The 16,696-nt window shown below is 41.2% G+C and overlaps 2 protein-coding genes across 5 annotated transcripts in view; one reads left to right on the forward strand and one right to left on the reverse strand.

Moving 5' to 3' along the window:
- The window catches only part of exoc4 (exocyst complex component 4), a 606,100-nt gene extending 591,842 nt beyond the window's left edge, over positions 1 to 14,258 (reverse strand). For all 4 annotated transcript variants that reach the window (XM_068059446.1, XM_068059445.1, XM_068059447.1 and 1 more), the window contains exons 1-2: positions 14,155 to 14,258; positions 9,913 to 10,297 (exon numbers count right to left, since the gene is read on the reverse strand). In XM_068059446.1, coding sequence (XP_067915547.1) covers positions 9,913 to 10,297; positions 14,155 to 14,234 — 465 coding nt within the window. In that variant the 5' untranslated portion in view covers positions 14,235 to 14,258. The remainder of the gene's footprint in view (positions 1 to 9,912; positions 10,298 to 14,154) is intronic.
- Positions 14,259 to 14,677: 419 nt separating this feature from the next.
- The window catches only part of chchd3a (coiled-coil-helix-coiled-coil-helix domain containing 3a), a 353,726-nt gene continuing 351,707 nt past the window's right edge, over positions 14,678 to 16,696 (forward strand). The window contains exon 1 of the mRNA XM_068059780.1: positions 14,678 to 14,948. Coding sequence (XP_067915881.1) covers positions 14,868 to 14,948 — 81 coding nt within the window. The 5' untranslated portion in view covers positions 14,678 to 14,867. The remainder of the gene's footprint in view (positions 14,949 to 16,696) is intronic.

Genomic DNA, 16,696 nt, shown 5'->3' on the forward strand with positions numbered 1-16,696 from the left:
ATATGTTGTGACCCAAGGAGAAGTGGAACTAGAGAAAGACAATGCACTCCTCCAGCCTCGGTCGTAACTGTATGCCTTTCCCAGTCATCTCCTGTTCTCTCTCAGTCTCTCTCTGAAATCTCAAGCCCATTCTCCTTCAGTGTATATATTTCTCCTCAACATGCCTTTCATTCTTGCCTTTGCAGATCACCTTTCAAAGAATTAAGTAGACTCAAGACTATGAAAAGTATGGAAATGATCTTGTCTCTCCCTGTACAAAGCCACAACTTTCCTGTCAGACATGAGCAAAACAATGAAAACTTGCTTCTGAAGAGTGTTACAATCACACAAACTTATTGTTAAATTACCACTGTCTGGTTGGTTTGTGAAATTGTTTTGTTGCAAAGTTAGGAGCCAGGTCTAAGATAGGTGAGGAAAGAGCTGCTGACTATCCCAGTCCCAGCTTCAATCCTCTAGAAACTTGCAAGTCAAATAGTTGAAATGCAATGGCAATTTCTTTTGAAAAGAACAGGCTAAGGGAGGACCTAACAGAGGTTTTTATAATTATGAGAGGTTTTGATCAAATACACAGAGTGTTTCCACCGTGGGGAACAGCAAAACTCGAGGCCTTCAATATAAGAAAGTCACCAAGAAATCAATTAGGGATTTCAGAAGAAACTTTTTTGCTCAGAGAATGGTGAGAATGTGAATTCACTCCCACAGACAGTAACTAAAGTGACTAGTCCAGTTGCATTTAAGGGAAATCTATACAAGCATATGAGAGAGAAGGGAATAGAGGGCTACACTTATCGAGTTACATGAAGATGGATGGGAGGAGGTTCCAGAGGAGCATAAATGCCAGCACAGACTGGTTAGGTTGAATGGCCTGTTTCTGTGCTGTATATTCTATGTATTGATGGATTGTCCAAGTAACAACATCCTTTAGTTGCTTTAACTATAGCCTCGTGACACTGACTGTGAAACTGAAGAGATTTATGCATAATAGTACCTAGGTCCTTCCTGCTTAACAGCTTTTCAGATTGGAGCCCTGCATGGTTTATTTATACTTGGCATTAGCCCTTACCCACAAATATAAACTTCTAATTCTACAAAATGTTGTATGCCAGACACTGATCATTTCTTAACACCAGCTCAAATCTTTATGTCATTGACGATCTTGCTGATTGTTCCTCCAATGCCTTCATTTAGATCATTAATTAGGTCATCATTTTACTGGGGAGGCGGTGGCATAGTAATCCAGGACCCATGCTTATGCTCTGGGGACATGGGTTCGAATCCCACCACGGCAGATGGTGGAATTGAATTCAATTAATAAATCTGGATTAAAGCTAGTCCAAATGGTGACCATGAAACCATTGTCAATTGTTGTAAAAACCCATCCGGTTCACTAATGTCCTTCAGGGAAGGCAATCTGCCCTTCCTACCTGGTCCGGCCTATATGTGACTCCAGACCCACAGCAATGTGGTTGACTCTTAAAATGCCTTCTGTAATGGCACAGCAAGCTACTCAATTCAAGGGCAATAAGGGATGGACAATAAATGCTGGCCTAGCCAGCGACACCCAAATCCCACAAACGAATAACAAAAAAATACAAGACAGTGATGAGCAACAAGGTCTGAAAACGAATCTCTGTGGCACTCCACCCCACGCGGAAATGCCATCACAAATAACAACCTTTCATCCAAGGGACTGCAACAAATTTCTTATCTACCTCAGGATCCCCCTTCAATCCCATAGGATTTTCTCTTATAAATTAGCTTATCATTTGGCACTTGCCAAAAGCTTTTTGAAAATCCAAATATGCAACAATGACCAGGCTACATTCAACCACCTGACTATCAACCTACACTTCCGCCACACAAATAAAATCAACCAGGTTGGCGAGACACAATCTTCTTTTCAAGATGTCATCATCTTGACAGTCCCCAATGCTCCCTTCCAGTTTTCTTTTGGGCCTCCTTATCTCGAGAGACAATGGATACGTGCCTGGAGGTGGTCAGTGGTTTGTGAAGCAGCGCCTGGAGTGGCTATAAAGGCCAATTCTGGAGTAACAGGCTCTTCCACAGGTGCTGCAGAGAAATTTGTTTGTTGGGGCTGTTGCACAGTTGGCTCTCCCCTTGCGCCTCTGTCTTTTTTCCTGCCAACTACTAAGTCTCTTCGACTCGCCACAATTTAGCCCTGTCTTTATGGCTGCCCGCCAGCTCTGGCGAATGCTGGCAACTGACTCCCACGACTTGTGATCAATGTCACACGATTTCATGTCGCGTTTGCAGACGTCTTTATAACGGAGACATGGACGGCCGGTGGGTCTGATACCAGTGGCGAGCTCGCTGTACAATGTGTCTTTGGGGATCCTGCCATCTTCCATGCGGCTCACATGGCCAAGCCATCTCAAGCGCCGCTGACTCAGTAGTGTGTATAAGCTGGGGATGTTGGCCGCTTCAAGGACTTCTGTGTTGGAGATATAGTCCTGCCACCTGATGCCAAGTATTCTCCGAAGGCAGCGAAGATGGAATGAATTGAGACGTCGCTCTTGGCTGGCATACGTTGTCCAGGCCTCGCTGCCGTAGAGCAAGGTACTGAGGACACAGGCCTGATACACTCGGACTTTTGTGTTCCGTGTCAGTGCGCCATTTTCCCACACTCTCTTGGCCAGTCTGAACATAGCAGTGGAAGCCTTACCCATGCGCTTGTTGATTTCTGCATCTAGAGACAGGTTACTGGTGATAGTTGAGCCTAGGTAGGTGAACTCTTGAACCACTTCCAGAGCGTGGTCGCCAATATTGATGGATGGAGCATTTCTGACATCCTGCCCCATGATGTTCGTTTTCTTGAGGCTGATGGTTAGGCCAAATTCATTGCAGGCAGACGCAAACCTGTCGATGAGACTCTGCAGGCATTCTTCAGTGTGAGATGTTAAAGCAGCATCGTCAGCAAAGAGGAGTTCTCTGATGAGGACTTTCCGTACTTTGGACTTCGCTCTTAGACGGGCAAGGTTGAACAACCTGCCCCCTGATCTTGTGTGGAGGAAAATTCCTTCTTCAGAGGATTTGAACGCATGTGAAAGCAGCAGGGAGAAGAAAATCCCAAAAAGTGTGGGTGCGAGAACACAGCCCTGTTTCACACCACTCAGGATAGGAAAGGGCTCTGATGAGGAGCCACCATGTTGAATTGTGCCTTTCATATTGTCATGGAATGAGGTGATGATACTTAGTAGCTTTGGTGGACATTCGATCTTTTCTAGTAGTCTGAAGAGACCACGTCTGCTGACGAGGTCAAAGGCTTTGGTGAGATCAATGAAAGCAATGTAGAGGGGCATCTGCTGTTCACGGCATTTCTCCTGTATCTGACGAAGGGAGAACAGCATGTCAATAGTCGATCTCTCTGCACGAAAGCCACACTGTGCCTCAGGGTAGACGCGCTCGGCCAGCTTCTGGAGCCTGTTCAGAGCGACTCGAGCAAAGACTTTCCCCACTATGCTGAGCAGGGAGATTCCACGGTAGTTGTTGCAGTCACCGCGGTCACCTTTGTTTTTATAGAGGGTGATGATGTTGGCATCGCGCATGTCCTGGGGTACTGCTCCCTCGTCCCAGCACAGGCATAGCAGTTCATGTAGTGCTGAGAGTATAGCAGGCTTGGCACTCTTGATTATTTCAGGGGTAATGCTGTCCTTCCCAGGGGCTTTTCCGCTTGCTAGGGAATCAATGGCATCACTGAGTTCCGATTTGGTTGGCTGTATGTCCAGCTCATCCATGACTGGTAGAGGCTGGGCTGCATTGAGGGCAGTCTCAGTGACAGCATTCTCCCTGGAGTACAGTTCTAGGTAGTGCTCAACCCAGCGGTCCATCTGTTTGCGTTGGTCAGTGATTATGTCCCCCGATTTAGATTTGAGGGGGGTGATCTTCTTGATGGTTGGCCCAAGAGCTCTCTTCATGCCATCATACATTCCTCTGATGTTTCCGGTGTCTGAGGCCAGCTGAATATGACTGCATAGGTGTTGCCAGTAGTCGTTTGCGCAACGCCTAGCTGTTCTTTGTGCAGTACTTCTGGCTGCTTTAAGTGCTGCGGATGTTAAATCGCTGGGGGCTTTCTTGTAGTTCAAAAGTGCAATGCGCTTAGCATGAGCTGGACATACAGCCAACCAAATCGGAACTCAGTGATGCCATTGATTCCCTAGCAAGCGGAAAAGCCCCTGGGAAGGACAGCATTACCCCTGAAATAATCAAGAGTGCCAAGCCTGCTATACTCTCAGCACTACATGAACTGCTATGCCTTCCAGTAACCTGCCTATAACTGAAGTCAAGCCAATGGGTCTTTAATTTTGCATTACTGACTTGCTTTTTTTGAATTTTGGCACAACGTAAGCCTCCCTCCAGCCTGTGTGAAAAATTGCTGATTCCAGTGAGCAATGAAATAAATAAGCAACGGGCTTGCATCTCTTTGAGCATGCTCAGTGGGAGAGCGCCAGGACCAACAGCCTTACTTGATTAGAGTCTTTCCATGGAAGTATCTACATGCAATTTGATGTTTACAACTTTAGTGTCAACTGTAAATAGGATTATTGGCTACTGAGCATAGTCTACTGGATTGAAGACTGATGCAAAGTTCTCAGAATAACTAGTTAATCATCTGATCGCTACTTAAGGGAAATTACTGCTGCTTTTTGCCGACCTAACAACAGTAATTCCAAATTAGAAGTATATCAATGATATGTGGAGAGCTTTGAAAAGTTTCTGGACATGTGATAAGTTATGATGTAAATAAGACTCTTTCAGCAAAAACCTCATGTTTAAAACGGTGCAGAGATCGCATGTTGCACTCCCATCACATCTTAGGTATACAACAAGCATTTCAAAGTTCCCTTCTCATATTCAAAACTGTCTTCCTGGACTCCTTAAGCAGTCACTCCCTCCATCACCAGCGCACCATGGCTGCAGTGTGTACCATCTACAAGATGAACAGTAGTAACTGACCAAGGCTCCTTTGAAAGCACCTCCCTAGAAGCACAAGAGAAGCAGGGACATGGGAACACCAAAACCTGTAAGCTCCTTTCCAAGTCACACACCATCCGGACATGGAAATGTATCGCTATTCCTTAATTGTCGCCAGGTCAAAATCCATAAACTATCTACTTAACCGTACTGTGGAAATACCTTCACCACGTGGACTGCAGCGGTTCAAGAAGCCACCTCATCACCACCTTTTCAACAGCAATTAGGGATGGGCAATAAATGCTGACTCTGCCAGCAACACCCAGCTTCCATGAACAAAAAACTCATTGGGAGCACCAACATGTTGAACCCAAAACACAGTTGAACTGGAACTCAAAATACTTGCTTTTTGCCAGAATTGCATTAAAGTGGCTATCACTGCATGTCATTACTAATTTGAAAGTGCAATTCTGGAAATCACCTTACTGCAAGTCTCCTTAGAAAATTTTAACGATGAAATGTTTCAGCTCATAAAGCAAATCATGAAATCCTATCTCCACCAGTGTTTAGGAAGATCATATGGGAATTAACATTTCAATTTAGAAACCTGAAGCACGCATCACTGGTAAAATTATTCCAATTAACTTGAGTGGGAAAAAAAGGAAATTGAAGAATGCAATCCACTAAACATTAATTATAATCTTGATGTGCTTGCATAAGTTACTTGTAAGCAGAAAGGTAATTTTAGTAATGAAAGGATGTTGTTCACTGAAATGCAAAAATTGAAAACCGGAAAATACCAAAAACTATTTTCAATCTGTTTCAATGAGGACATTTTAAAGTATTTTTCTTTACACATTTCTGCAATTGAACTTAATTTATTGACAACACTTATGCATCTTTTGTGGCAAGCTCGGTGGAACATGAAGTGTATTGCACTGAATAAGTGATTCTGTTAACAATGCGTGAAACAAGCTTCATAAAGTTCAAGGAAAGGTTATTTTAAAGATAACTATCTTTTTAAAAGGCTGGCAAGGTTAGACTTTGTCGAGGGGGCCTCTCATGATTGGTTCTGAGCCAACTGACAGGATTACAACAAATATGCAAAGCAAGCAAGCACTTTACAAAAAGAGTTATTTTAAGGATATGTTGCTGTTACCGTTCAGGCTTTCTATCAACATGTGAATTTTATGCCCACAGCAAAAATAACTTTTTTTCAGCAGACAAAGTCTCATATGACCCAAAATCTGCACCTTATGCGTGCTGCATCTGATATAGCATATGCAAGTTCAATAATTACAATACCTTCAAATGATTACACCAGAGATCACATGGATTTCCACATTCCCTCATCTCCTTAAAAAAGCAGAAAATAACACTATTTTGGATGGGCTTTTCTTCATTTCAAGCTGAGGCTCTGATGAAGGTTTGTGTACGATGAATCTCATGGAGTCGCTGAAAACAATACTCTGCATGCCAATCGATAGCCTGTTTGCTTGTGACACCTGATGGCAAATGAAACTACACGTCCACCAAAGTGGCATGAGCTGGATACAAAAAGTACCAATAATTTGATCAGATTGGGGTCATGGGCTAATGAATTTGTGGTCCTCTATGTTGAATTTTACTGACAGCACTAACATTTGATCGATTCTAAAAACTGTATAAACACTTCAAATAAAACACAGGATCTGCTTTTGTCACAGTGTACTTGATATGCATGATTATCAACCACTTATTCAAAAAGGCTGAATCCAAACTTCTGTTGTGAAGTCTCAGCTGCTCTAACAAATTGCTGGTTACAAACTCAATGCTGTGGCTCAAACAGTCCACATGGACAGGTGTTGTGATGACGACACAATCTCCCAGATTGGACAGTCAGCACAACATAGTAGCTGAGTCTCAACCACAATAGTTTTTGAACTAGAAAAGATAAACACAGTAAATGCTAGAAGTCATAACCATTATAATAATATGCTCTGGGACAGTTGAAGTATCTGTCATGCCAGTTCTGCCTGATGTATTGTTAAAGAGAAGCTGTATTATTAGATAGTAAAAATAATTTTGAAGCTGTACTTATGTTTGTTGCTGAATGGCAGCACTCCTGAAGATACAAGGGAAGAATTATCAATTAGCCAAAATTAGCTTGTGTTCTGCAGAAAACAGACTTTGTTTTCCATTCTTGCACAAGGTACTGGCAGTAATCAACAGTCACAAAAACTTACGTTTAGAGTACATTATTTCACACAATAGCCAGTGGAAATTTCAACCTTTGTTGGGTATGTACAAAAACAAAAGCAATGCAGATGACCATTTACAACTTGATTTTTGGCAATGATTACAAGCTCCCGATCCACACTCAGAGTATGCAGCTGCTACAATTAATTTCAGAGACTGAAGTGATGGACTAGCCCATGTCTGGCCATCTAGTCACACCACCATTCCACTCTTCGCACACCCATAACAAATGAGATTCTGTCAATTCAAAGGGAGATCTCTTTTTTTGTGAGATCATAATGGGCGCATTGCCATCAAAACATGAAGTACATTTCTAAAGTAATTAATTGGCAAAAAGCACTTAGTCACATCCTGAGGGTGTGAAAGGCATTATTTAAATGTTCATTACTTAGAATTTACAGGTCAGAAACAATATATTTGGTCTAGTTGGTCGATGCCAGTGTTTATGCTCCACACTAGCCTTCTCCCAATTCATTTACGCCATCTCATCCGATCAACACATCCTTAAATGCCTTTTTCTCTCCTGTATTTACATAGCTTCCCCTTAAATACATGTATGCTATTCACGTCAATTACTCCTTGTGGTAGCAACACATACTCACCACTCTCCGGATAAAGAAGTTTTTGCTGAAATCCCTGCAAGATTTATTGGGACTTATTAGTGACCATCTTATATTTATGGCCCCTAGTTTTGGACAACCCCACAAGAGGAAATGGTTTCTCTGCATCTACTCTATCAAGCCCTTTCATAATTTTAAAGACCTTGATCAGGTCAAATTTCAGTCTTCTCTTTTCTAGAGAAAAGAGCCCAAACCTGTTCAGTCTTTCTTGATAGTTGTACTCTCTTAGTTCTGGTATCATTATCATCATCACTGTGAATCGCTAGTGCCTCTTTATCCTTTTTGTAATATGGAGACCAGAACTGTGCACAGTATGCTAAGTGTGGTCTCACCAAGGCTCTGTTTAAGTTTAACGTAATTTCTCAGCTGCTAAATTCTATTCCTCTTGGAATGAACCCTAGTGCTTTGTTTGCACTTTTTATGGCTTTTTTTTTAAAAACCAGCACTGCTAATTTTAATGTTCTGCCTATTTGTACCCCTGGATCCCTTTGCCCCACTACCTATTTAGAAAATTATTTGCCAAGGAGTAGATGACCTCCTTATTCTTCCTACCAAAATGCACCACCTTACACTTATCTACATTGAAATGCATTTGACATTTACATGACAATTCTGCAAGTTTGTTAATGTCTTTTCTGTTTTGTCACAGTCTTCCTCAGCATTAGCCAAACACCCAAATCTTTGCTTTCTTTCTTTCAGACACAAAAATCAAATGATGGCTCACTTCTTCTTTAGATGGAGGCTTTAAGACTAGTATCGAATTAGTTAAAGACACCCAATTCACCCATTATTTTGTTTACAAAAAGCCAACCATAGCATGTTTCTAAAATCTTTCAATGTATTAACTAAGAATCAGACCATTCAGCTGAGAATTCTAATCACAAATACAAGCTATGTACAATTTACCTGCTGTCAACTCTCTACTTATTTAAACTCTTGATGGAATAACATGGACAACATTTACAAGATAAAGCTCTTATAAAATTCTTTACCCAAGGAAATTTAATGAAATGCCACTGTATCAATTTAAGATTACAATCTACATCATTCAACCCTGACCAGTTCAAATGAACAGATGACATTTCCACAGATCTTACAGTACATGTCTGATTGTCAAATGGAGTTTTTTTTTACTTCATTCACAGGACATGAATGTCACTGGCAAAGCCAGCCTTTATTGCCTATCCCTCGTTGCCCTTGAAAAGGTGGTGGTGAGCTGCCTTCTTGACAACTGAGTAACTTGTTAGGCCATTTCTGAAGGCAATTAGGAATCAATCACAGGACTTTAGGTCTGGAGTTCCATACAGGCAAAACCAGGTGAGGAAAGCAGAGTTCCTTCCCTAAAGGACATTACTGAACCAGAAGGGTTTTTAACAACAGTCCTGTTAACAACATGGTCACCATTACTGATCATGATTTATTTAATGAACTGAATTTTAGTTCCCTGGCTGCCATGGCAGGATTTGAACTCTTGTCTCCGGAGTATTACTCCAGACCTTTGGATTACTAGTCCTTTAAGATAACCACTATGCTTTTGTTCCCTGTATCAATTTTTTCTTAAAGCAGTTAATCAAAGTAGCAGAGACTCTTTTTTTTTCTAGGAATCCATTTTAAATATCTACTACCTACTAAATCAACTACTAAATATCTGTTAGACTTTTACATCACATGAAGATTATTATTATTGTATTCTACATCTATTTTTGCAGTTTAAAATAAATAGCCTGTTAAAAACAAAGAATGGTTTATTTTAAGATGTGGATAAAGACTTGGCCAACTTTTCTCTGGTGAAAACAGGCTCAATTCTATGAACCTCTCAAATTAAAGCCTGTAACCACTTGTGCTGCTTTTCTAAGATTCTTTCCAGCCTATCAATGTTTTTCAAAAGGAACCAGGGAATTGCACAAGATTAAAACAAACTCTTGCAAACATCATGAGATGCATTTCAATACTCTCTGTTTAGCTTATTGCTAATAGTTTCACACTCACAATATACTTTCATAGAATGGTCAGTAATGCCACCTGAATCCTTTACTTTCAGGGGCTCATTTTGCATAGGTTACTGAGTAATGTCCACTAATCTAGACATTCACATTTTGGGCAAATGGCACAGGGTACCTACCAGCATGTCTGTGGCATGAAGATAGTGTTTGCTTGCCATGCATCGCTCCAGTTTCTGTGGCACCTGTTTGATGTTCTCAATTTCATCGAGCAGATTTAGTACATGTTTATGTTCAATACCTTCGATCCACAGTTTGCGTAACTCATCTCTTTTACAGTGAAGTAGCATTTTGCATGAAAGGAGATTCTCCTTCACCTGCTTGATTTTGTTGCGTGAGCTGGTGATACGTTCTGTAATGCTTTGGTATGTCCTGATGGCTGTGGTAAGCTCTGTGTAGTGCTGTACAATCAATTCATCCAAGTCACGGTCGCATTTCTCATAAGCTTCCTCCAGACGACCCTTTTCAGCTTCTCGATCCTGAACATCATCGCTTGTTGACAAAGTTCTACAGGAAGACACAAGAAACCCTGAAGTAGAAAGAATTTCATCTTTGTGTACCACAGTGAATGATAAAAACAGGAAAACCATTTTCTTCAATAGCATTTGAACTTTACAGTCGTATTTTGGCATCAAAATAGTAAATGGGATTTTTCTTCATATATACTGCAAAACTCTTAATATGGCTGTTGACGATCTGTATTTTGGTAATTCTCCATTATATTAAGCATCATATGAAGAATGTAGATAATTATGAACTTTGTACATCTTGTTTAACTGCATCTTAATCATTGGACTTAAAAATAATGCACTGTACATGAAACATTGAGTCATTTCTAAAAGACTGACAAACAGAAATCGGACATTTCAGAAATCCTATAGTCACCACCCCACAATTCTAGGTTTTTTGCACAGGGTAGTATTATGATAGAAACTCCAGGAACTTCCACTTTGATGGCATGAATTGGATCCTTGCACAAATTGAAGTAGCCATTCTGTAACCATTAATAAGTTAAATTGAACATGGCATTGAGAAACAGTTTCAAAACCCGAGGAATCAAGTCTTAGATGGATCATCAAAATTTGGTTCTTAATTAAACATGAAAAAAAAAACACAGCTGTAGTTGTCTTGATTTGATTTTGTTTTGAATTCACATGCTTGTCCCAACTAGATAAAACTCACACAGCAGTGATTTTATACCATGGGCTGGGCAGCTACTTTTAGGAAAGAAAAATAATCAGCACTTTAAATGATTAAAAGCCAGGTTCAAAGAACGTATGCTCAGTAATTAAATAACTATTGCCCAAAGTTCATCATAAACAGGCTAGATACAAGTACCAACTTATTGCAGCTCGACATCAGGTTTAACACTCTGTTGGCACTTGTTAGGAAGACTCATAAATCCAATAATCATTTGAACAAAATATAGGTGATGCTCAAACTATATCCTAGAAGCAGTCGGTTCTTTTAAGGGAGAAGCAGGAAAAAATTATAATTTTGAAGAAGAGGAAGAAACATAGTGGACCAAATAAGTCCAAAAGGCCTGTAAATCCAGAAGAGGTGATCTTTACCCAAAAACATTTTGTCACAATTAAGAAAAGATTTTGATTCACCATTTGAGAATACAGATACTAAATCTAAATACAACAAGGAAAATTTGAATTGATGTTCAAGGAGAACACGGGTTGGAGTTGGCTTTTATCCCTCTCTTATGGAAGTGATAACTACTTGCTGCAGAGTTTCACAGGCACCAGATGATCTCCAGTAGCTTGTTCAATTGGTCATTATTTACATTTGTTTGGATAATGGGTGTCAAATGCTATTTAACTGTAGGGGCATCATAAATCAAGACTAATCCTGTCCCCAACTTGAAACCACATATTAGGATCACTGGAGAATCCTGGCCAATTCTGTCAGCGAGCACTGTGGCCAACTGGAGCAGCCCTATCATCATGTGTTATGCTGGATTGCATTTTAATAATACTGACATCTAAATTCAGATGCACCTCTGAAATATGATTACCTTAATGCATTGTGACAAGTGCAGTCTGTGCACTATCCTGTATACAGTTCATTGAGATTCAGCCAGTGGTACTATACGGCCTAAAACATCACAGGTGACGAGGAAATTGCAGGAAAATGTTGTAGTCTATCTAGCACTCAGATTAATTATTACCATTCAAACCATGTTGGTGCATTTTCTATTGTCTTATGTGTTTAGTTTTTATTGTATATAGGTACAGAGAGAAGAAAAAAGGATTCACATTTATATAGTGCATCTCATATCCTCTGGATGTACAAAGCACTTTAAACCAATTAAATTTGAGGTATCATCACTGTTGGAAAATGCAGCAGTGTGTGTATAGAGATGTGACAAAACATTGACTACTAAGATGCTTTTTGTGGTGTTGGCTGAGAAACAGCTCAATTGGAACGGGGTGGCGCAGTGGTTAGCACTGCAGCCTCACAGCTCCAGCGACCCAGGTTCAAGTCTGGGTACTGCCTGTGTGGAGTTTGCAAGTTCTCCCTGTGTTTGCGTGGGTTTCCTCCGGGTGCTCCGGTTTCCTCCCACAAGTCAAAGACTTGCAGGTTGATAGGTAAATTGGCCATTATAAATTGCCCCCAGTATAGGTAGGTGGTAGGGGAATATAGGAACAGGTGAGGATGTGGTAGGAATATGGGATTAGTGTAGGATTAGTATAAATGGGTGGTTAATGGTCGGCACAGACTCGGTGGGCCGAAGTGCCTGTTTCAGTGCTGTGTCTCTAAATTTAAATCTAAAAATCTAACACTAGGAAACCTCCCTGCTTTGCTTTGACTAGTGCATGCAATCTTGTGCATCCACCTAAATGGGCAGATGGGGCCTTGGTTTAGCATTTCATTTAGAAAGTTGCACCTCTGACAATGCAGCGGGCCCTCAGTACCGCACCGAGATCTCAACCTGAATTATATACTCAAGTTGGGGTTGAACCAGGAGTGAAAGTGCTGTCACTGAGCTATGCTGATAAAGAGCAAATGACACTTTAGACAAAATTAAGGGGTGTTACACAGATGTCCCTGTATCTTTACTCCACAAGACAATTAAACTATCTAGTCAAGAAAGCAAAACTCTTTCAAGTGCAAATAAAGTTTTAAAGAAGCTCAAAAATCAAAATAGTTGTTAAAAAAGAATTTTAAAGTGTTTTTACTGGAAAACGATTCGGTTACTATGCTGATATCCGTATCGGTGATACTTGCTTCATTCACAGAATAGTCCAGAAATATTACAGAACTGGTCAGTTTGGCAAGGGGAAAATAGTTCAGAAATCTTATAGAACTATAAGACTGTTTCATTCGCCAGCGACAGAAGCAGTTAAAACCACCACAATGAATCTAATTGTCCAGGATAAGTAGAAATGAAACTTTGCCCTATCAATTATTGAATGAAGAACAGTTAATACAGGTCTGGATATTAAAGCAGAACTTGGCTGGATTACATTGTACTGTTACATCTTCAGAATGTTCCCTAAGATTCTGAAGGAAAAGAAAAGTGGAAATGTTCTACTTACATATAAAAAGACATGCATTTATAGAGCAGCTTTTGTCTGACATTCCAAAGTGTTTTACAGTCAATTGTGAAGTATCATTATTGTAGTAATGTAGAACATGGCAGCCAATTTATGTACAGCAAGCTCCCACAAACAATTTGGAGGGATAAATACTGGCCAGGACACAAGGGACACATCCCCTGCTCTTCTTCAAATTCATGCCATGGGATCTTTTAGATCCACCTGTGAGGACAGACATCTCATCTGAAGGACAGCACCGACAATACACTCCCTCAGTACAGTACTTAAATGTCAGCCTAGATTTCATGCTGGGATTTGAAGCTTCTCACTCAGTGCCAAATGAGCCATGGCTGACATCATCGATTATTTAAGACTCCCAAAACAAGTTTTCTACTCCGACCTCCGTCACGGCAAGAGGCTACCAGGAGGGCAGAGGAAACGCTACAAGGATGTCCTTAAAGCCTCCCTGAAAAAATATGACATCTCCACCAATTCGTGGGAATCTCTTGCCTGAGACCACCCAAAATGGAGAAGAAGCATCCGTGACAGTGCCAGCCAGTTCGAACAATGTCGATATGCCCAGGCAGACCATGTGCAAACAGCGGATGGAGAGTTTGGAATTTTGAGCATCCCATTCACTTCCCTCACCAAACACCACCTGCCCCACCTGTGGCAGTGTGTGCGGATTCAGAATTGGACTGTTCAGTCACCTAAAGACTGAATGGTTGCCATTATTTAAAAAGCAAAGGTTACCTCCAGAACAAATGCCTTTAAAATAGAGAATTAAAACGTCTCGACTTTTCTCACTACACATACCTTATAACAGAAATAAGTAAACCCGAAGGATCTTTACTTTTGCTGATGGCAGTCCTGAACTTTCCAGTTTCACTCGCCATTTTTGTCACTGACCTACAACCCTGCGCATGCGCTAACGGACTGTTGAAACAGCCGCTCCGACGACACGTCAATCACAGCGATTCCAGCCAATCAATGTCGAGAGGGCGTGGGCTTTATTGATAATTATTTTAAAAATAGCTATGAAGGAAAATAAGACTTCAGAAACATAACAATTTTCGCTGATTAACGCCTCTGGTGAGCCGTTGCTTTTCGTTTTTTTTTTCAAAACAAACACGAAGACAAAGAACTACAATTCCCATAATTCTTGTCATTTGACAACAATCATAGCTTTATTTTAATTCGGTGGGAGAGGTCAAACAAATTTGTTGAGCACGTTGGCACCCGTCTTCCTCGCGGCCGTCCCTCCCAGTCGATCACCGAGGCGACTGTAGACCAATCACTGTTCTGGTTCAATCCAACACCAAACGGAAGTGGCGCAGCTAACGTGGCGATTGACCAATTGTGTTGGCTGTTATTGTCTGGCGGGTTGCTGAGAGGCATGATGGAGTCCGCCGGTGGTGGCCTGTGACTGGATTTCTGATTCCCAATAGTTTTTGAAACTTTTTTTTGATAGTGATAATTAGTTTGACTCTTTGTTTCCTTTTTGCTTGTTTTTAATTAATGCTGACAGGATGGGGGTTAGTGGGAGCACAAAACGCGTCTCCTTCGAAGCAGACGAGAATGATCAGATCACTGTGGTGAAGGGCATTAGGGTGAGTATGTCACTGTCAACAACCTGGACGAATGCAGACCAAGTAACTTTCCCATTAACAGTAAATTGCTCCTCCAGTTATATTTTCGATCCTACGTTGTTAATTAATAAACAGAAACTATTAACTTGAAACTTAAGTTTTTTAAAACTTTTTCAGCTTTTCGTGTTCAAGTTGAGGCATTTCTTCTCTGAACTGAGAACTTTTTAAAGACTGCAAATTGCTTCTTGACATCCCGTTGTTTCTTGAAGTACATTGCTTTCTATATTTATTTAGTTATAAGACTAAGAGAGAGAGTAACTGAAAGAAATCAGTATTAGTACAGAAATGGTGTTGGGGAAATTGATGGGATTGAAGGCCAATAAATCCCCAGGGCCTGATGTTATGCACCCCAGAGTACTTAAGGAAGTGGCCTGAGAAATAGTGGATGCATTGGTGGTCATCTTCCAAGATTCTGTAGACTCTGGAACAGTTCCTACAGATTGGAGGGTAGCTGATGTAACTCCACTATTTAAAAGGGAGGAAGAGAGAAAGCAGGGAATTATAGACCAGTCAGCCTGACATCAGTCGTGGGGAAAATTCTAGAATCCATTGTCAAAGATTTTATAGTAGAGCACCTGGAGAACAGTGGTAGAATCGGGCAGAGTCAGCATGGATTTATGAAAGGGAAATCATGCTTGACAAATCTACTAGAATTCTTTGAGAATGTAACTAGTAGAGTTAATGAGGGGGAGCCCGTGGATGTGGTTTATTTGGACTTTCAGAAGGCTTTCGAAAAAGTCCCACATAAGAGATTAGCATGTAAAATTAAAGCACATGGGATTGGGGGTAGTGTATTGCGATGGATAGAAAATTGGTTGGCAGACAGGAAGCAAAGAGTCGGGATCAATGGGTCTTTTTCCAAATGGCAGGCAGTACTAGTGGGGTACTGCAGGGATTGGTGCTAGGACCCCAGCTGTTCACAATATACGTTAATGATTTAGATGAGGGAACTAAATGTAATATCTCCAAATTTGCAGATGGCACAAAACTGGGTGGGAGGGTGAATTGTGAGGAGGATGCAGAGAGCCTTCAGGGTGATTTGGACAAGTTGAGTGAGTGGGCAAATGCATGGCAGATGCAGTATAATATGGATAAATATGAGGTTATCCACTTTGGTAGCAAGAACAGGAACGCAGATTATTATCTGAACGGCTATAAACTGAGAGAGGGGAATATGCAGCGAGACCTGGGTGTTCTTGTACACCATTCGCTGAAGGTAAGCATGCAGGTCTAGCAGGCGGTAAAAAAGGCACATGATATGTTGGCCTTCATAGCGAGAGGATTTGAGTACAGGAGCAGGGATGTCTTGCTGCAATTATACAGGACCTTGGTGAGGCCACACCTGGAATATTGTGTGCAGTTTTGGTCTCCTTATCTGAGGAAGGATGTTGCTATAGAGGGAGTGCAGCGAAGGTTTACCAGACTGATTCCTGGGATGGCGGGACAGACGTATGAGGAGAGATTGAGTCGGTTAGGATTATATTCGCTGGGGTTCAGAAGAGTGAGGGAAGATCTCATAGAAACCTATAAAATTCTAACAGGACTTGACAGGGTAGTTGCAGGAAGGATGTTCCCGATGGTGGGGGAGTCCAGAACCAGGGGTCATAGTCTAAGGATACGGGGTAAACCTTTCAGGACTGAGATGAGGAGAAATTTCTTCACCCAGAGAGTGGTGAGCCTGTGGAATTCACTACCACAGAAAGCAGTTG

The sequence above is a fragment of the Heterodontus francisci genome, chromosome 27 (genome assembly GCF_036365525.1).
Source record: "Heterodontus francisci isolate sHetFra1 chromosome 27, sHetFra1.hap1, whole genome shotgun sequence".
NCBI classification, from domain to species: Eukaryota; Metazoa; Chordata; class Chondrichthyes; order Heterodontiformes; family Heterodontidae; genus Heterodontus; species Heterodontus francisci.